This window comes from Gadus chalcogrammus, chromosome 2, assembly GCF_026213295.1.
Source record: "Gadus chalcogrammus isolate NIFS_2021 chromosome 2, NIFS_Gcha_1.0, whole genome shotgun sequence".
NCBI classification, from domain to species: Eukaryota; Metazoa; Chordata; class Actinopteri; order Gadiformes; family Gadidae; genus Gadus; species Gadus chalcogrammus.
Genome location: NC_079413.1, coordinates 9,362,045 through 9,382,826, shown reverse-complemented (window position 1 = coordinate 9,382,826; position 20,782 = coordinate 9,362,045). Strand labels below are relative to the sequence as shown.

At 45.1% G+C, this 20,782-nt stretch overlaps 1 protein-coding gene across 1 annotated transcript in view; it reads right to left on the bottom strand.

Moving 5' to 3' along the window:
* LOC130373228 (myocardin-related transcription factor A-like) overlaps positions 1–20,782 on the bottom strand; it is a 38,471-nt gene that overhangs the window by 7,298 nt on the left and 10,391 nt on the right. Inside the window, exons 3-13 of the mRNA XM_056579591.1 lie at positions 13,411–13,476; positions 9,818–9,873; positions 8,869–8,944; positions 8,098–8,259; positions 4,986–5,134; positions 4,541–4,663; positions 4,213–4,272; positions 3,758–3,987; positions 2,785–2,995; positions 1,357–1,660; positions 579–799 (exon numbers count right to left, since the gene is read on the bottom strand). Coding sequence (XP_056435566.1) covers positions 579–799; positions 1,357–1,660; positions 2,785–2,995; positions 3,758–3,987; positions 4,213–4,272; positions 4,541–4,663; positions 4,986–5,134; positions 8,098–8,259; positions 8,869–8,944; positions 9,818–9,873; positions 13,411–13,476 — 1,658 coding nt within the window. The remainder of the gene's footprint in view (positions 1–578; positions 800–1,356; positions 1,661–2,784; positions 2,996–3,757; positions 3,988–4,212; positions 4,273–4,540; positions 4,664–4,985; positions 5,135–8,097; positions 8,260–8,868; positions 8,945–9,817; positions 9,874–13,410; positions 13,477–20,782) is intronic.

Here is a 20,782-nt window from a genome sequence, read left to right as displayed (position 1 = left end):
GCAAAGAGAGAGACAGAAGGGATTGGGAGGGAATAGTTTCAGTTTGGTTTGCAAGAGATGAAAATTGTAACTTTATTCATTCCTGAGGGTAACTCCAGGATGATGAAATAGAGGCCCACAGCTTTGTATGTGAGAGGTAAAATGTTAAGGAAATCTTATGCCCGTGCTTTGACAATTACAAGGAAAGACAAACGTCGACAGAGGATCCACTGGACCAGCATCTAAGCAAGATGTCAGTTTTGTTAAATGAGGTTGAAAATATGAACATGGAGGAGGATGAAGTGAAAATGACTTAATGGGCCATTCAGTTTAACAGGCTACACGCTGGTGTAAGTGTCTAATAATGACGTACCGACGCACTGATCCATGACTATGGAGTGAAATGAATCAAATGTCCTCTGTGTTGCGACGAAAAAAACTTAAAACTTAAAACACAAACACACAAGCACAAACTGCAAACACAAGTTTGGCACTGCAGTTGATTGATTGGACACAATTTTTCAAGTTCAAAAAGCTGATTTCACTCCATGCAATTTTTAATTGAATGGATGTATCTACCAGACCCAATATCCACTAACCATCTCGTCCAGCCCATTGGTGGTGGTGTTGGTGTAGTCGTTCTCTGGACTCATGGCAGACGGAGAGACGGCGTGAGGTGATGGAGAAACAGGAGAGGAGGGGTGGAGGCAGCCAAAGGTCATGACTTGCTGTGGTGGTGGTGGTGGTGGAAGTGGTGGTAGTGGGGTCGCAGTGTGGCTGAGGGAGGGGATGGTGCTAGAGCCTGGGTCAGTCCAATGAGCTGGGTAAATGAGAACGTCATCAGAGCGTAACAAGGGAGATAACATGAAGCTAGCTAGCATTGCAAGGGGTTGTACATTTGTTTGACTGCTGCATTTGGAGCTCAAGTTTTCTACAAAGTACATTTTGGACGGTAAATTCAAAAACATTATGTTACGTCCCTCCTGACGCAACCTTGTGTTTTGGGGTTAAGGTTTTTGGTACTAAAAAATAAATTTAAGTGTAAAGTAAAAAATGGAATTGCTATGCTTGATAGGTGAACAGCACTATGGTCAGAGCAGAATCTCCTTCTAAACCAGCCTGGAAACATGTGATAACCAGGCCACCTCTCAAGCCATTATACTGCTGTGGTTATAACTCTGGTAAATTGTTTAACATTACAGAAGCAAAGATATTACAACTTAACCAAAAATATCAATAAAAACGTAACCAGATAAGCAGGCCCCTATCAGCACGGTTGGGTTTAATTGGATGATTACACTCGGGGAGAGTTACACGCACCAGGTAGCCACAATGTAATTAGACACCTAAATGAGGTCTAATCTTCTGCAATTATACCTGCTGCAGGAGATGGATGGATGTGTCCCTGCTGGGATGGGGGTGGTGGTGGTGTAGGGTTACCGAGAGCTCCTCCACCCACGCCCCGGGCCTCTGGCTCTGCGGCTCCCCCTGCTGGCAGGAGTGAGGAGGGGGAGGGGACGGTGAAGGTGATGGTGGCGGAGGGGGTGCCCGTGACAATGCCCCCGCCCCTGCCTGCCGCGGCGTGCAGCTCCTGATAGGCCCTGAGACGCTCGATGAGGTCGCTCTTGGTGCCCGAGACGGTCAGGTGACGCTGCTTCAGCTCCGCCTTCAGCTCCGCCACCTGAGACAGAAAGACAGACAGACAGACAGAGAGACAGACAGACAGACAGACAGACAGACAGACAGAGAGACAGACAGACAGACAGACAGACAGACAGACAGACAGACAGACAGACAGACAGACAGACAGACAGACAGACAGACAGACAGACAGACAGACAGACAGACAGAGAGACAGACAGACAGACAGACAGAAGGAGAGAGAGAGAGAGATTTAGAGAGAGAGGAAATAAACAGCGAGAGAGGAAATAAAAGGAGGGAGAGAGGTGACGAGAGAGGGAGAGGGATGGAGAAACACAAAGCATAGGCAACAATGGGTAAAGGGAAGTGGAGGAGGAGCCAATAAAAATATCTTTAAATATAGGAAGGAAGGAAAAGGAGGCAAACTCTAGGCAGAGCAACAACACAGATAATCCATCAACATGTCCATGTGTCAGCTCTGGGTAGACAGGCCATTTCTCAATGTGCGCACAACTCAGTGGAGTGGCAGCTCTGGTATCAAACAGTCAAGTCCTAGCCACCAATGAAATAAAGGCAGGGTTCTAACCTCGCCCACTTATTAGAGCATTGAGATTTATATTCAGATGTATCAAGGGGAACCGATCACTCTGACCCAATGAAATTTGTTACCTCACAAATGTCCACAAGCAGCCATTCGATTTGCTTGGTGTCTGAATAATCCCCGCCATTGCGGAATTTAAGTCATCTTCAATCTCCCTGAGAGATATATCCTTTGTCATTAAGTATGACAACACCATGCGCTGTGTCTCTGCCATTGAAATGCAGATCATCACCTCGAATATCAACAAGTCATCAACTGACAAGTCTGCACTCTGATGTTCGATTTCTGGAGAAAATCGATCGAGCAAAAAGCACTTCCATTTGGTTGCTCCAATATCAACAGTTTACTTTGATTGTCCTCAGCCTCATTTATAAATTGCTTTGGTTAAAATAATATGCTAAATTAAATCAAATGTCGAATGAAATAAATGACACTTATAAATATAAATGTGCATTTCAGAGAGAGGACAGTCTGGCTGGATGATGTCATCTCACAAACTTTGGCAACACAAAAGGAGAAAAATGGCATAAAGACCGGTGGATAACTAGAGGAGAACTGCCGACCTTCATCTCATCCAGGTTGGAGGGCAGAGTCTGGGGCATGGTCTCCCCAGCCGAGGCAGCCCTCAGGTGGGTCAGAGTGCTCTGGCTGGCAGGGGGAGCACTGGGGTTTCTGGGTGGGGAGGAGGGGGCGGTAGCAGAGGTGGGGATGATGATGGCGGAGGAGGAAGAGGAGGAGGAGGAAGAGGAGGTGGCCGGAGGTGACTGGTGATCCCTGCACGGAGACAGATTAAAGGGGAGACGATATTGCCAGTGCTTCGGTGCTATGACATATGTGTGCCCACACAGATCCATAAACACCACCACCTGCCCTCCAAAAAAAGGCATCCAGATATCAAGAACATACCCTGTACATCCCCAGTCCCCTGCACTCACTTTCCCTTCCACTCCAATCACCCTTGAATACACTCCCCTTACCCCCTGCCATCCATCCCCTCACCCCAATCCACTCCACTCACCCTGCCATCATCTCCTCTCACCCTGCCATCCATTCTCCTCCTCCCTCATCGACTACCCTCGCCCAGCCATCCAATCCACTAGAAAGACTAATGCAGGATAATGTAATGGCTCTGGTGTTGGACTCCACAATCCCCCCCCCCCCCCCCCCCCCCCCCCCCCCAGGTCTGAATTTACCTGTAAGAAGCCCCATCCCACCAAATTCTTGTTAATGACATGCATCTAATAACTGATACCCTATCGCGCGTCGTGTTGCATCACATGTCAATTTCCCTGTACATGCGCTTAAAATGATCAGATCGAAAATGACATCATCCTTTAGGAGGGAAAGTGTTTGCGATGGTGTTCGCTATTGAAATTTGATGCTTGCTTTTTTTTTGTTTGGACAGAGAAAACAACACATTCATTCGGCAGCATTTCCAACCCCAAAGACAAGTTTAGACGCATTAGACTTAGCCGAGGTCCCTTTGGATAGAACGGTGTCAATAACTCCATGGTAAATAACAAACTAGGGACTGACTTGGGCCTGGCAGGCAGGATGGTGGCGTAGTTGACGCTGTTGGTGTTATGGTTCTGCTGCTGCTGTAGTTTCTGCTGGAGCTTCTGCTGGCTGAGAATCTGCAGCTGTAGGAAGAGCTGCTGTTGCTGGAGCAGCTTGGCGTAGGACGAGTCCAGCTGGGGGGCAGCGGGGGGCTCCTTGCCGCCCCTCTGGTCCGGCGGGACGTACTGGTGGTACTTCAGCTTCCTGATCTGGAGACGAGTGAAGGTCAAATGAACGTCATTAATTCCGAATGGTACACTCAGGAGATTTACAGAAGATAACTATATTTTGGGTGGGGGGGGGAGTTTTCTCTGTGTCTTATTGATTGGCATCTGGTCATTTTACTTTAGTCTATAAAATAAAGATGAAACATAGGTGACACAAGACTCCTAAGGCTCTTTATTGGCCCAGTCATTGGGAGACATGGAAGCGACCTTGGGCTGGTCCTTGAGCTTCTTGGGTCTGTAGGCCGAAGAGGTCATCTTATGCTGGGACTGGAGGAGAAGAGAGGGATGAAGACAATGGGTTTATTGCATCGTATTGATATCTGTCTTGCTATAAAAAGAACCGAACAACAGCCCTAGGTCCACAATGCACACTTGCTGATTAAGCTTTGGCTACATTTGAAATGTGGTGCTTAAACTCTTGCAGCAAGGGAAATCATATTTTTGGAAACAAACCCAAGGCTATGGGTAGGTCATTCTGTCAAAATCTCATTAGAAACTCTTGACAGGCTTGCCATGATGTGATTGGATGGCTGACCTTCATTGATGTTGGACTGGGATCTCTGTGAGAAGGCAGCGCTGCCGTTTCATTGGTCAGATTCGTGGTGGAGGCGGGTTTGGTCGGGATAGAAGAGGCTGATGGCGGGACCTGATTGAGGAACTGGAAAGGACATTTCTTTTGTCAGAATGGATGAAGCCACTTTAAATATTCAGTCTCACAAAATAAGCTCATCAATAAGAATAAAAAAGTAGTAGTATTAGAAGAGGCATTCTTAGTATTGCCAGTGGTAGTAGAAGTAGTAACAACTATAAATAGTATTATTAATAGTTATTAATATTATTAATAGTTATAAATAAAACAAAATAAACGCCCTATTGGGATCGTTCTGTGTCAAATTACCCCCACCCAGAATAACAAACTATGAGCGGCCTACATACTTGCTGCTGGCTAACAGTGGGCTCTAGCTCGGCCAGGGCGGTACCTGCGTGGGGGAGGGTGTAAGGCTTCCCAGGGGAGACAGCAGAGGTCCCGGAGCCTCGGGGAGATCCTGGGAGCAGAGCGGCTCCGGGGAGAGACTGCCACTACTGTCCTCGTCGAAGGATGAGCTCTCGCCCGACGCCTTGGGGAAGTCTGTCCGCCATGGAGGAAGGAAGCAGAGGAAGGAGAGGACGGAGAGGAAGGAGAGGAAGGAGAGGAGGGAGAGGAGGGAGAGGAAGGAGAGGAAGGAGAGGAAGGAGAGGAGGGAGAGGAAGGAGAGGAGGGAGAGGAGGGAGAGGAAGGAGAGGAAGGAGAGGAGGGAGAGGAAGGAGAGGAGGGAGAGGAGGGAGAGGAGGGAGAGGAGGGAGAGGAAGGAGAGGAGGGAGAGGAAGGAGAGGAGGGAGAGGAAGGAGAGGAAGGAGAGGAAGGAGAGGAAGGAGAGGAGGGAGAGGAAGGAGAGGAAGGAGAGGAAGGAGAGGAAGGAGAGGAAGGAGAGGACGGAGAGGAAGGAGAGGAAGGAGAGGAAGGAGAGGAGGGAGAGGAGGGAGAGGAAGGAGAGGAAGGAGAGGAGGGAGAGGAAGGAGAGGAAGGAGAGGAAGGAGAGGAAGGAGAGGAGGGAGAGGAGGGAGAGGAAGGAGAGGAAGGAGAGGAGGGAGAGGAAGGAGAGGAAGGAGAGGATGAGAGGAAGGAGAGGAAGGAGAGGAGGGAGAGGATGAGAGGTGGACAAAAGGTGAGGAACACTTTAACTCGTAGTCACAACATAAATGCAGTTTTTTTTTAACCCTAAACGAGTGTGTACCCTCATGTATAACACCCACATACGCACACGAACACCACACACACTGACACAAGCACAGACACACACACAGACACACACACACACACACACACACTTATCTTTATCTTTGTCATTACCAGGACACCTATAAGTTATTACCTGGATCTCTTTATCACTCACAACATGTCACTCATTACCTTTAGTAGTGATGAATTACCATAACATTAAACCATCATTACTATTTTCAATTCACTATTTGATCGTTTACCAGACACTTTAATCCAAAGCTGCTTGCCGTGAATCAAGATAAAAAGTCATTAAGGAACAGGTAAGGTTTTGGGAGCTCATGTTCCAAGGAAGCCTACAGGTAGACTGCGGACAAGGGGTAATTGAACACAGATCCTTTTTGACTAGGAGTGTCAGTTGAACAACATGGCCACTGCCCCATCCCCTAACCCCTCCCTCCTCACAAGAACATCTAACGTTCATTAGCAGGACCTTCAGTCCCCCTGAGAGGAAACTATAGCAGCCACCTCACGCATGAATTCCTGCCTTACCTGTGGAGTGTGAACTGTGGCACCTGTTTCTAGCATTTATTTCTGTATGTGTGTCTGTGTGAGTTACTGCTGGCCGGTAATCTGTCATCAGCAGGAGATGATGAACACACAACATGGGGCTGATTAAACATCCTCCCCACCCATAACGTGGAGCCGTCTCCACCACTGAGCCAGGCCGCTCTGGGCCCCGGCCCACGTGTCAAGGTCTTAATTCGGTGTGCGCACACACACACACACACACACACACACACACACACACACACACACACACACACACACACACACACACACACACACACACACACACACACACACACACACACACACACAAACACACACACACACACACACACACACACACACACACACATTAGCCTTGCCTCTGTCGGGGTTTGCCTGCTTATCTATTTCTTAATTCTGCATAGTCAAACACACAAACACACACACATACACACACATACACCTGCAAACACACACACTCGCACACCCCTCCAAAACACACACACAAATAAAAAAAGGTTTTATATTTATTGTGCATGCATACAGTTCAAAGCATGGGTACATTACAAGTCTGCATGGTTGTTATTTATACCTTTTTGACTTCCGGAAATAATATATTATTATTATTTGTATGTGTTGCCTACTATTGTATGCCTCTATGCCATGCCTATGTTCATGTGTATAAATCTATATACATGTACATGTAAATATTTATAAACATACTATAAAAACACACATGAATATACAAACATATACATATATGTATACATTCATATACATAAATATATGCACACATGTATTGTATTGCCACTAGAGAACACACAGTGCCCTAATGAATTATCTGAGGCTTTAATGAAATTGCTGTTATTATTGTTGGCCAGGAAATGATCCTCCTCAGACACTGTACCTTTATTGAATTTGAGCTTTCACACCTCTACACATCAATCAAGCAGGCAGACCTCTTGTCTCTAAAGTCATAATCTTACATCTGAGGGGAAGGGGCGGCAAAAATAAACAAATCATTGTTCATAGTAAGATGACCACCAGGCTTGGTATTTTGCCAGTCTAGTCCCTCTTCCTTAATCCTCTCCTTCCCCATCTCCCGCCCACTGCTTAGGGGAAGTTATATTTTATCCATTTGACATTTGCCCGTTCATTTGAAGGACATAATGGGGTTTTAATGAAATTACAAGCACACATCCCCCGGTGAGGACGTGGGGGTCAATTCTAATATCTGGGTTATGAGGCCAACTGGCATTTCTACTAAAAGACACCTGAATATTTCAGAACTTGGTTCTCCATAGCAATTATTAACTAATCCTTTCTACACATTAAACCTTTATAATGTTTATGGTGTCTGTTCAGGATGTAAATGAGATCTAAGATGCAGTCAGAAGAAGCATATTGCACGACGTGAACTATTAAAAACACTGCTTCTTGTTGCTGCAAGCTTCTTGTAGTGGCAATATCAAAAGGATTGACAACGCTAGCAATAACAATGTCAGCAGGAAGAGGATGATGTAGTGGGCTTGGGTTTTCGACTCCCAACCGAAACGTACTGGATTCAATAATCCAGGACAATAGTCTATCTGTAGGCATCCTTGAGCAAGATAACCCGAATGGCTGCTCCTAAATAATGTATATGACTTCAAAGCCTGCTTAAATGAATACAATAGCAGTCAAAAATCAAAACACGCTCACATAGCGTGAAACAGCACGCTAACGGCTGTTAGTATTCCCCCAGGTTCCCCCATCTCCTCCGCCGGGGTGTCAGTACTCGCCTATGATGGCCCGCTTGATGCTGGAGTGGACGGGTAGGATGTTCTTGTGGATGAGCTCCATAGGCCCGGGACGGTGGGAGAGCTTGACGTTGAGGTCATCGGCCAGGCGAGCCCTTTTCAGCTGCAGCTGCGTGGCTTGCAGGCAGGGCTCCGCGCGTGTCTCTGCATTGGAGAACGTGGAGACGGCGGCCATGTTAAAGGGCCCCTCGTTTACCCTACCAGGTGTGACGTTGAGCCATTTTTGAAAAGCTACGCTAGGCTGACGTCCCGCGTTGGGGTGTTACCTGTTTCACCGTTGAGGATGCCTGAAATTCAAGCTTTTCGGTCACTCATGACTGTGAGATGTCTACTCATCCTCTGAATCCCATGTTCAATTTGAAAGCTATCCACCCAGAACAGCCTACACGTTGGAACTGTCCATTGGCTAGGCTTGTCTATCCTACTGTTACGCCCGAGTAGACTCCCCCATGAGATCCCATGGGACCAGCAAAAGAAAGCGACTATGATATCTGTAGCTCTAAGTGGAGAGGGGAGTTGTGGCGTCATTTGGGATCGCTAATGAAGTGTTTAGCAGACACTTCTGTCCCAAGCGACTTACAGGCAAGGCTGAGAACAATTAAAAAGGCATACAATGGAGTATGAGATGCACATTGTCCAACGAAAGGGGTTGATGTAGCGGCCCATTGTGGAGGATAGAGGGCACTGTGTGTGCGCGCGCGCGTGCGTGCGTGCGTGTGTGCGTGCGTGTGTGTGCGTGTGTGTGAGACTTACGCTCAAGGATGTGCATCCTGATTAGCTCAGATCGCTCTGGACGGCAGCGGAACTTGGTCTTCAGGAAGTCCTCCGTCTGTTGACCAGATCCAGGAATGGCAGTTATCATTCCATATTCATTGCATCAAAAAGCAGTCAATTCAAACAGAATCTCAACGGGACAGTAGAAAACAGAGTTGTGTATCTTCAATGTCAGATGACCGTGACACTGATGCTATCTTTCAACTGCTTCAATCAACTAAAGTGTATATGGCCATGTTGCGTTCAGTATATATTAAATATAAAGGTAAATAGCTTTTTAGGTGAGGTGAGGAGGAAGTTGCAAATTCTGCAGTTTCAACGTCATTAACACATTTTATTACGATTTTGTGATGTATCTGTAAACAAATACACACAAACACGCTTTTCCAGTCATGTGGGGAATCAGCATCATTCCCATGATGATGATAAAATGGTACACTAATGCCATACCAGGGCTTGTCCTATGCCAAGCCTACCAAACCCAGACCTTTTATGGATTCAAAAGATGTTGTTGTAATAAATACCAACGCACTGAGACTCCTTGGAATCGGTTGGTTTAGTTCCATGAAATCTTTTGATCCACTGAGATGGTCAAGCATCTCATACATTAGTATGCCAATATCGTCAACGGCAAAAAAGGAAGCAATTTCCTGTTTCAAGGGGCGATTCTGGCCACATTGAACTCACATATAATGACTTACATTATAAATGGCTTTATTTCAAAGATCTCTTCCATCCCGGCACTCTCGCTTTCATTATAAGATGAGAGAGATTAACATCTAAGATTTGTCTGCTGAAGAATATTAATGAAGAATATTGAAGAATATCTGAAGAAAGTATAATCATGGTTCTAATCATGGTTAATATTGGGGGGGGGGGGGGGGAGATATGCTTTGGGGGAGGTCGCTGGCGTGGTTAGAGTACTCACGCGGGCTCGCTCCAGGCTTCTCCTGTGATCATGGAAGGCTGCTGAACCTTTTAATGCTGGAAGACATGAAGTCGGAACACACTTAAAATACACTTAGGTTAAAATACAGTATATGATATGTTGATAGATGGTCCGATACAGAGAGAGAGAGAGAGAGAGAGAGAGAGAGAGAGAGAGAGAGAGAGAGAGAGAGAGCAACACAAAATAAAACCGACCTCCCCTTAACGTTTGCATGTGTACATGTGATTATGTGAACGAGTGTGTGGAAGGAGGGAAGGGGATAGGGGCTTCTGCACTCTGTATTCTAGCATAACAAAAAGACAAGCTAGTATTTGTTTGTTTGTGTGATTGTTGTGTTTTTTATGTGTTTTTTTGCGTGTATGATAGAACAAGACGGCTTGGAAAAACACTAGGAGCCAAGAGAGGGCTGAAGAGAGGAAATAAGGACACACTGGCATGATAAATGTGCTCCAATTAAACCTGCTGTCAGAGTATATTTTTTGTTTCAGCCTGGCTGTATTTCCTTAGTGTCGTCCAGGTTCACACAAGGTCCCGTCATCGCTGGTCTCATTGTTTGTTCCGGTCCCAGAGCTGTGTGGCCACAGGAACATCACTCACTCTCTGGATGTTGTCACTTCCTATTCATTTGCATAATGACAAACCTCCCAATGTTCTTGCCTGCTTTGAATCATTCTATCGTCTATACTTTACACAACTCTGAATCCACAACCGAGGTGTGGATTGTCTGTCTGTCCGCGCTTCCCCCAAACTGTCTCAACTCACACCTTCTCTTATGTTCAGGTCCACTGGTGTCTGGGTGACACGATAGTTATATGTCATCATTTTCAAAAATAGATGTTTTTCCCACCCCAAAGCAGCAACATCAGAAAGAAATGTCAGGGCACGGCCAGCAAAATGTATCATTGGTCTCTCACACACAAGAATACATGTTGCAGTTGCCCTATATTCAATAGCTAGCCCGAGTGTTTAAAGTAAACTGGCATGCAAAGCAATGAATGAGGACTAGAGTTACCAGTTTTCACAAGCAAGAAATACATGCATACACATGTGGTTAAACCTATGTAACTTTTTCACTGCAGCTATGGTTTTTGTTCTAACTTATTTCCAAATAATTTCAAAAATAATAAGAATAAAACCAGTGCTTTGTTCACAATTAGTCAATTTGTTTTGTGGAAGAAAAAGGCAAGGGGAACCAAATTTTGAATGAGAGCGCAATGAAAAAGATGTTTAAAGCAGGTCTCTTTCAAATAGAGAGGCTCCATTATTATATGGTTGACAGACAGGGATATCTTTTTAACTTGCTCTGCTTTACGTCTCTGCTCTTGGTTGAGCTTCTACAACTGATTTAACACATAATTATCCTGGGGATTTGGGAGTTTAAGTGTCTTATTAACTGATTGGATCGCTCACTCCCTTGTTCAACAGTGCCGCTCTGTACTCAAAGCTTTGCTTATCACGGCGAATGGATATAAAGTGAACAGAAAGAAGTAAATGGGGCTGAAGGGAAACAGCAGGATGTTATTTTAGAACATTGCATTCAAATACACTCTTTCTATTTTAAGCTCGCTAATTTTCTCGTTCTCCCCATATCCAGATCTCTTTTCTGCCCATCTTCAAGCCCATGATTCAGATCAGTGTTGCGTTCCCATAAAAGGGGGACATTTCCAATTTTGGGTTTCCTCATTAAAAAGCCCTACAGTGTATAATCCATATTATAAATCCTAGTTGCAACAATACAAAGCTCTAGTCAATATCAACAACTTGTAAGCTATAAGGCTGGTAGTACATAGTTATTACAAGTTGCAAATCCATACTCTCTACTGGCTCTGAATGCAGCATTGCCAGTTGCCTGGAATATGAAGATCATTCTCTATCCAGCAGGCCTAAGGTTAACATACATTACTGATATCAATAGACAGCTCCTTCCCTTTAGCCTTGCACTGAAAGGAAAGAGCACATCTTTAGGTTACAATAAAGGTCATGCTTTAATCCTAAAGGATAGCAAGAGACTATAGCTCTGGCAAAGCAGAATAGGTAGCTTTAGCTTCAGTGACCTAGCACTGTTGGCATTAGTGGAGAACAAGACAAAGGCTGGGTATATGAATTGGGTTGCATTTTACGTCTATACAATTAATTGTGCTTCTCAATAAATAATAATTGACTCAACATTTGACCAATACATCAACGTTTATTGTCCCTTATATCCTGTCTCTGTCTGTATCCTTGATGCCATACATACCTGTTCAAATAATGGTAGCAAAAAGTACTGTACTGAGTACTGTGATCCATGCATTAGCCCAAAAATAGAATAGTTCACTGTTTGAAGGTCAGGGTCAACAGGAAACAAGACCAGTGAGGGAATCAGACAACTCGGGTCTCATGTCAGAAAATCAACACCCCGTCAATAGATGCTTCTTGCTCCTTCATCAGCTTGGGGTAAGCCAGAAACTGATGAAATGGATGGAAAACCAATACGTCTTCATCATCTGTCAGTGTGTGTCAGAATGCTTAAAATATTTCTACCTATACCTCTGTAAATATACTATGGCTCTGAATTCAACTTAAAAATCCGTTTTTGAACAGTGTTATAGATAATGGCATTAGCTGTATCTATGTTTTCATGGGCTTTTATGCTATACTGGACAGGAACCTGTAGAGAAACAGCAAAGTGGGTCAAAATAGGTTAATTAAGATACTTTGCAAGGGACTTCCGGATGGAATCAAACCTGGGTTATTACAACAAATTCCTACATGATTAGCGCAGTACCGAGTTGAGCCACCGATTCGCACCCCCTGAATCTGTTTTCGAATTGAAGGATGCAAAATCTGCTTTATCTCTGCTTGGCCACAAATTGTGGTTTTGAGAATAGACGCGAGTACACATGCCAGAGTGACACATTTATTTACTAACAGCCTCGATGCAAAACAGCTGAGACGTTGCGACCGCGGGGCTGAGAGCTGAGAAGCTGAGAGGGGGGAGGAGGAAGGACAGCAGAAGGCGATTCAGGAGCCAATGGGAGGAGGTGTTAAGAACAACAGGAGATGTCAGTTGCCCTAGTAATCAGAGCAGCAGAGATTTCACAGTTACGGTTGTAACCATCAACCCTTATTGTTTTCATGGTGGCGAAGGACACATAAACACACACTCACAGAAACAGCTCATCTCAACATCCAATCTAATAAATATCACTTAGACTGGCTACATAATGGCAGCATAGTTGTAAAAGAGATACAATTCAGTTGAAGGACATTGCAAGCGTCAAGCGTTTAAAAAAAAAAACGTCCCTCAAGCACAAACCAAATTCTAAAGAGACTTTACACGGCCAGTTTTGGTTAGGCTTTGCGGCTATAAAACTCTAGGCCAGTGGCGCTACAAGGTGATGGAAAAAATACAGTTGTGAGGCTATAGGGCTCTGAGGCCATAGGGCTATGGGGCTATAAGGCAATGGGGCTATATGGCTATGGGGCTGAGAGGCTATATGGCTGAGAGGCCATCAGGCTATGAAGCTATGGTGCTAGAGGATATTGAGCTAAGAGGCTAAAGGGCAATGGGTCTTATGGTGTCTACTTACGAGGCATGATCCCCTGGTTGATCAGCTCCTGTCTGGACCTCCTCTGCTGAAGCTTCAGCTGGAGGACTGTGGAGAAGAGAGAGGAGGGAGAGACATCAGGAGGGTGGAGGAGGGAGAGAGAGAGAGAGAGAGAGAGAGAGAGAGAGAGAGAGAGAGAGAGAGAGAGAGAGAGAGAGAGAGAGAGAGAGAGAGAGAGAGAGAGAGAGAGAGAGAGAGAGAGAGAGAGAGAGAGAGAGAGAGAGAGAGACATCAGGAGGTTGGACATAGAGAGATATCAAGAGGTTGGACATATCAGGAGGTTGGAGAGAACGAGAAATCAAATGGGTGGAGTGAGAGAGAGAGACATCAGGAGAGTAGAGTGAGAAAGAGAGACTTCAGGTGGGTGGAGAGAGAAAGAGAGACTTGAGGTGGGTGGAGAGAGAGACATCAGCAGGGAGGAGAGAGAGCCATCAGGAGGGAGGAGAGAGAGACATCAGCAGGGAGGAGAGAGAGCCATCAGGAGGGAGGAGAGAGAGACATCAGCAGGGAGGAGAGAGAGCCATCAGGAGGGAGGAGAGAGAGACATCAGCAGGGAGGAGAGAGAGCCATCAGGAGGGAGGAGAGAGAGACATCAGGAGGGAGGAGAGAGAGACATCAGCAGGGAGGAGAGAGAGCCATCAGGAGGGAGGAGAGAGAGACATCAGGAGGGAGGAGAGAGAGACATCAGGAGGGAGGAGAGAGAGCCATCAGGAGGGAGGAGAGAGAGACATCAGGAGGGAGGAGAGAGAGACATCAGGAGGGAGGAGAGAGAGACATCAGGAGGGAGGAGAGAGAGACATCAGGAGGGAGGAGAGAGAGACATCAGGAGGGAGGAGAGAGAGACAGCAGGAGGGAGGAGAGAGAGACATCAGGAGGGAGGAGAGAGAGACAGCAGGAGGGAGGAGAGAGAGACATCAGGAGGGAGGAGAGAGAGACATCAGGAGGGAGGAGAGAGAGACAGCAGGAGGGAGGAGAGAGACAGCAGGAGGGAGGAGAGAGAGACAGCAGGAGGGAGGAGAGAGAGACATCAGGAGGGAGGAGAGAGACAGCAGGAGGGAGGAGAGAGAGACATCAGGAGGGAGGAGAGAGAGACATCAGGAGGGAGGAGAGAGAGACATCAGGAGGGAGGAGAGAGAGACATCAGGAGGGAGGAGAGAGAGACATCAGGAGGGAGGAGAGAGAGACATCAGGAGGGGGGAGAGAGAGACAGCAGGAGGGAGGAGAGAGAGACATCAGGAGGGAGGAGAGAGAGACATCAGGAGGGAGGAGAGAGAGACATCAGGAGGGAGGAGAGAGAGACATCAGGAGGGAGGAGAGAGAGACATCAGGAGGGAGGAGAGAGAGACATCAGGAGGGAGGAGAGAGAGACATCAGGAGGGAGGAGAGAGAGACATCAGGAGGGAGGAGAGAGAGACATCAGGAGGGAGGAGAGAGACATCAGGAGGGAGGAGAGAGAGACATCAGGAGGGAGGAGAGAGAGACATCAGGAGGGAGGAGAGAGAGACATCAGGAGGGAGGAGAGAGAGACATCAGGAGGGAGGAGAGAGAGACATCGGGAGGGAGGAGAGACAGACATCGGGAGGGAGGAGAGAGAGACATCAGGAGGGAGGAGAGAGAGACATCAGGAGGGAGGAGAGAGAGAGAAAACAGTGGATTGAGGCAGACATCAGGAGGTTAGTGTGTGAGAGAGAGATATTGCAACCACACGTCTTGTTTTTTACCAGCTCTGAGATCTTTTTCCCCTGAGCACAAGTCACACACTTTCACAGCCTCAAAAGTGAATGCTTGAAAACCTCCTCCAGTGAGATAATTCATACACATCCTAACAGACAGCCAACAGGAATGCTTTGCCGTACATTTCCATGCAACTGAATTGAAACCTTTTAATTAAAACTATTTGCAAAAAAGTCAAAAGTAGGCCTATTCTATGCAGGGGTTTCAATTATTTTCATACATTATACATTACAGTTTGCAAATAATCACCAAGGAATTGCTCCAAAGCTCTACTAAAGCTAAGAGTAATCAGTGACAGCTCACAGAGGGATTACACACACAAATAAACCAACATTTCTCAACAGTGTTATACTTTTAGAGCTAAATCAGAACCGGCTGAGAGAAGGAACAATTCTGTTTATGCCTTTTCCCTTATGAAATACGAAAAGGTTCCAGGCGCCACCTACTGTTAACTATGGAGCATAGTAGGTGTAAAAATCTATTCTTTTATGGTCAGTGTAGGGAAAAATAAAGTCTTGTTGATTACATTTCCCGTTTGTCCTATCTCTTGTGGATTCTAACAAGGTAACAAAGATGAGCTCTCGATTGATTGGAGAAAGAATACAAAAAATATAAACATTACCAGCGTTGTTTCGAAACAAATAATAATTAATAGCAGGGTGAATAATTTTAAAGGACCTACCAGAAGCTAAGAGAGAAAAAAAAAACGGAATATACATTATGCGGTTAGTAAGCTAACCGCATTTTCTCCAAAATAAAACAAATATTTAATTTTAATTGAATCATATTAATACAATCATATTGTGAAAATATCCGTACAACAGTAGGAGATTTTCTGGGCCATTGTGGCACAGAACCTAGGCCTGAAGTCTCCATACGAAAAGGGGCAAAATGACGCCTTCCTTCCTGTTTTGATTTGGAGAATTGAATTGAAGCTGTACCCTTGTCTACCGCAATAAAACACAATTTCCGTTCTCAAACTTTCTATGAGCTGTGGTTGGCCGTTAACAGTCCGGGAGTGAGAAGATTAACAACAAGACAAGGAAAACCACAACAAAGTCATGCATAATAATTATTCGTTTTATTTATGACAAAGAATTGGACAAAGTAATATCGAAAATATGTCATGGAGAGAGATATCCCTCTACCAGAAGTCCCTCCCTTTCTCTCGTCCACCAAAACCAAGTGAATAAAACAAATATCGCTCACTCCGACCTCCCACCCTCTCTCGGCAATAATGCATATTGTGTGTGTATGTGTAACACTCCCAATTCAAAAAATTCTCTTTCTCTCTCTTGCCCTATCCGTCTCTGTCTCTCTCTCTCTCACTCTCTGCTGACATCTTGCTCTTTCGCCCTCTCTTGCCTGCTTCTATTTGTATCCATGCTGTAACAGTCTGGAACCCTATCCCTCTGGATCCCTCTGGAGTTATAGGAGGTACTACTGTAATAAACACACACAGGGCCACACTGGCACACACAAACACACACAGGGGCACCCATGCACAAACATACATACACACACACACACAAACACACACACACACACTTAGATACACGTTTTCACAAACCCATACACACTCACTCACACACACACACACACACACACACACACACACACACACACACACACACACACACACACACACACACACACACACACACACACACACACACACACACACACACACACACACACACACACACACCACCTTGTAATGAGATAATGTAATTGAAAGGAAAAAGATGATATAAAAACAAATCACTCACATACACATACTCAAAGACAAACCCACACTTGCACACAGACAGCAGCAATATACCATTTGATAATTTTCTAGGTTGCATTTACTGATCGCTTTATTCTATACTTCCTATGAATTCAGCTGCTCTAAGAACAACGGCGGGGAAAAAAAAGGGTCAATAACTGATGCATGGCAGACAACAGTTGTCTGCCTATACTGGAGCATAGGCAGACAACTGTCGATAAGTGGATGGAAACAGACCAAAGACGATAGAATAGTTTCCGCGGTGGTCTGGTTTGTTTGGTTTGGCAAACTCAAGCAAGTTGATTTGAGTTTTCCACTTGCAACGACTTCTAATCCATTACTGCAGTCAATACATTGCATGTGTAATATCTAACAAGCCTCTGTTTACAGTTGTAAAAGAAACAGAAACAGAAACGGAAACAGTAAACCACCAGTGAACCGCAAATCTGACTACAGTGGAGTCGTCATTCCTAGTTGATGTATGGTAATGAAGACTACCGTACCCAACATCCATAGGCTCCTACTCTGATAACACTATGTCTTGAATAGAGAGCTTCTACACATCATAAATTGTTCTAAAAAAAAATCTACAGCCATCTAATGCCTTTATAGATATATTATAGTCAAACTACACAGTCAGACTCTAAAGGAAGACTCTACAGTCAAGACAAACTGCAGACAAACTCTACAGTCAAATTCTACAGACAAACAACAGTCAAACCCTACAGCCAAACTCAACAATACACTCACTCTTGTCATGCTGGTTATTGGGTTCATGGGGGGGGAGTTGAGGACTGAGTGTGACCGTGGTAGACGCTGGCTAAGCTCCAGCCACTCTCCATCTGATATCCTGTAGGACCCCTTGGCCCAGAATAAACCAGACCTGGATGACATCCTGCATGGGAGGCCTAGAAAGACCCCAAAGAGCTGGGTATTTTTCTACCTTCATAAAGTGAACTAAATTCAAGGACTAATGTTAACTGACAATAAGTTGTCCGACATTTAGTTAGCAGATGTATTAATAACTTACAATTTGTACAAATGGATCAACATTCATTTGGCATTAAATGAGCTCTGTAAAAAAAAAGGACAGTGGATAGTGCAAATGCCATAGGAAAAAGTTGAATTGAATGCTTCACACCAATCAGAAAGACTATGACAGTGACCATACTTGTCCGTAAACACAATAAAGCTATTTCTGCTTTATGAGCAGAGAGAGAACTAAGAAATCACGCTGGATAATCGCTTTATTAACACACCCATGGGTGCTTGTTACTGAGAATATGGTTCTCTAGCGGGCCCTAATGGGGCGAGATGTACCAGTTTCCATAAACACCCAAAAGAAGGCTTTGAAGATATTACAATACATTGCTTAGCAATAAGAGTCTCATTAATTTCTTCCAGAGGGATATACTTCTATACAGTGGTTGTTCAGTTGCGCAAACAGTGGACATATACACCATGCTAATGTGGACATGGTGGGACCAATAAGAAGATCATCAAATCAATCCAACAAATGTTTTTGCTTCCCTTCCTTCATAACAATAAAATACCAATCAAACATGTGTAAAGGGAGGGTGAGAAGCACTTGGTAGAGAGGGTACAGTGCATGTTAAACTGGTTCCAACCTGGACTGTTTGGGAAAGAGGATTCCCAGGGCTTCCAATGGAGTCTTACAGGGGGAAATAAACACTACTTGACATTAGGAGGATGAGACGGAGGAACAGTTGTTGTGGCATTTAAAAACAAATGGTTGATTACAGCTTACGTGTGCTCAGGCTCTATGATTGACCCTCTATCTGTGTTCTACCCTCAATGTATACAAACTGTGTGCTTTAACTACTGTCTTTATCATCAAACCAACCGCTATTAAATACAATGTGATTGAGAATGTATTTACTTTTTTACACTGTTTACAGTTTTAGAATTGACTTATATATTTTAATATCTATGCAAATTCATCTTTAGTAAACAGAAACACCTTAAACGTTTAGGAGAGGGTAAGAAGGCACGTCAAAGTACCATTCCCTCAGGACCTTTTTCACTATATTTAAGTCTAGTTGGATTGGGATGCATCTGGGTTTCCTGCCCCCGTTAATAAATTACTGATTTCACGGCACACTTGTATCAAGCATAACACAGGTATACATACAGGTATCTCAAACCAAGAGTCTCACCTTGTCTGATGCTCTGACAGGCCTGCCGTATGGCTCGTTTATCCATACCGTTCCCCATTGGTTGAGCCCTAAAGGGGGCGGTGTCAACACAAAGGTGTGCTGGAGGCTCCAACATGGCGAACCGCAATCAGAGCTGATGAAGTGATTAAAGTTCTCAGAATTGGCAGCAATGCCTGATACCGATGAGAGAGGAGATGGCTATAAAGTCCCCTCAAAAAACATTACTCAATTGTAACTCGATTAAGTGTAGGCTTAATCGTAAAATAACACCTCCCTCAGGTTCCACTTCACAAATACAGCCTGCCAAGTAAGAATTTGGTTGTTAAAAGTGGGTTTAAAAAAATTCTTTGTTCAAGGCTCAAACAGCAATTTAGTCCACCAGCCATAACAGCAATTGGAAAAAGCGGGTGGAAATTCAGAAAAAAAATTGAAATGTCTCACTGGTTTACATGGAAAGGAAAAGAGGACTGACGTACAACTCCGTAGGAACAGCTCTGATGCATCTACAGCAGAGAGAGAACTGGCTCCCCGGGAAATCTGTATGTGTGTGTGTGTGTGTGTGTGTGTGTGTGTGTGTGTGTGTGTGTGTGTGTGTGTGTGTGTGTGTGTGTGTGTGTGTGTGTGTGTGTGTGTGTGTGTGTGTGTGTGTGTGTGTGTGTGTGTGTGTGCGCGTGTGTGTGTGTGTGTGTGTGTGTGTGTGTGTTTGTGTGTTTGTGTGTGTGCTCATACGCCTGTGCGTGTCGGATGCCAACTAATACCTTGTTCAAGCAGTTTGTCGCAGCTGTTGCTGTGCTCAGTCATTTCTTCTGGTTGACGGACACAAGCATAGGGGGACATGCGCACACACACACAGACACACACAAACACACCGCTCGCTAGATTCCTCCCACTTTGCACCTATGATCTCAGCCCTGCTGGTGTCAAAAGGGTGCTGTTGCACCTGCAGGCGGACCTTACAGCTTTGAACCGTTAGCCTAGTTGCTAGGCTTACGGTGTGAGCTGTTGGGCCACCTTTAGCCTAGCGACTAGGTTAAAGGGGTTGGCTGGTAGGCCATCTAGCTTCTAAGCTAAAGGTGTGAAGTGGTTGGCCATCTTTAGCCTAGCAGCTAGGCTGAAGGGGTAAGATGGTATGAAAACTAGCTGCTAGGCTAAAGGTGTGAGCTGGTTGGCCAACTTTCGCGTAGTGGCCGGGCTAAAGGAGTGTGCTTGTGGACCACCTAGCTGCTAGTCTAAAGCTATGCGATGCCGGGCCACCATTAGCCTAGGCTAATGGTGTGTTCGAGATGCATCGTACACCACCCGCACAAATTAGTTGGTGTAGTATCGCTACACAACGAGTTAGGTAAGAACAGTCATTGGCTAGACATTGTTATTGTTAGCTAAATTACCCTCTTTAGCAAACCAGCTCGAAAACAAACAACAAAACTTGGCATTGTGTTGCAAAAACAGCTAAATGTGTGCAATGCATAAATTGGTGGCCAGATTAAAGCAGCAATGTAATGAAATGCGTAGGAGCATTTCAAATCAACATTAAAACGATCAACGTGATACAAATACAAAAACAACTCGTCACGGGATCAGCCATCTTCGTTTGTCGAGTCGTACGGTCAACCTCACTGAACTCGTTGGACTCTCAGAAGGACGAGTGGGACAGGTAAAAAGGGGGCGTGCTTCG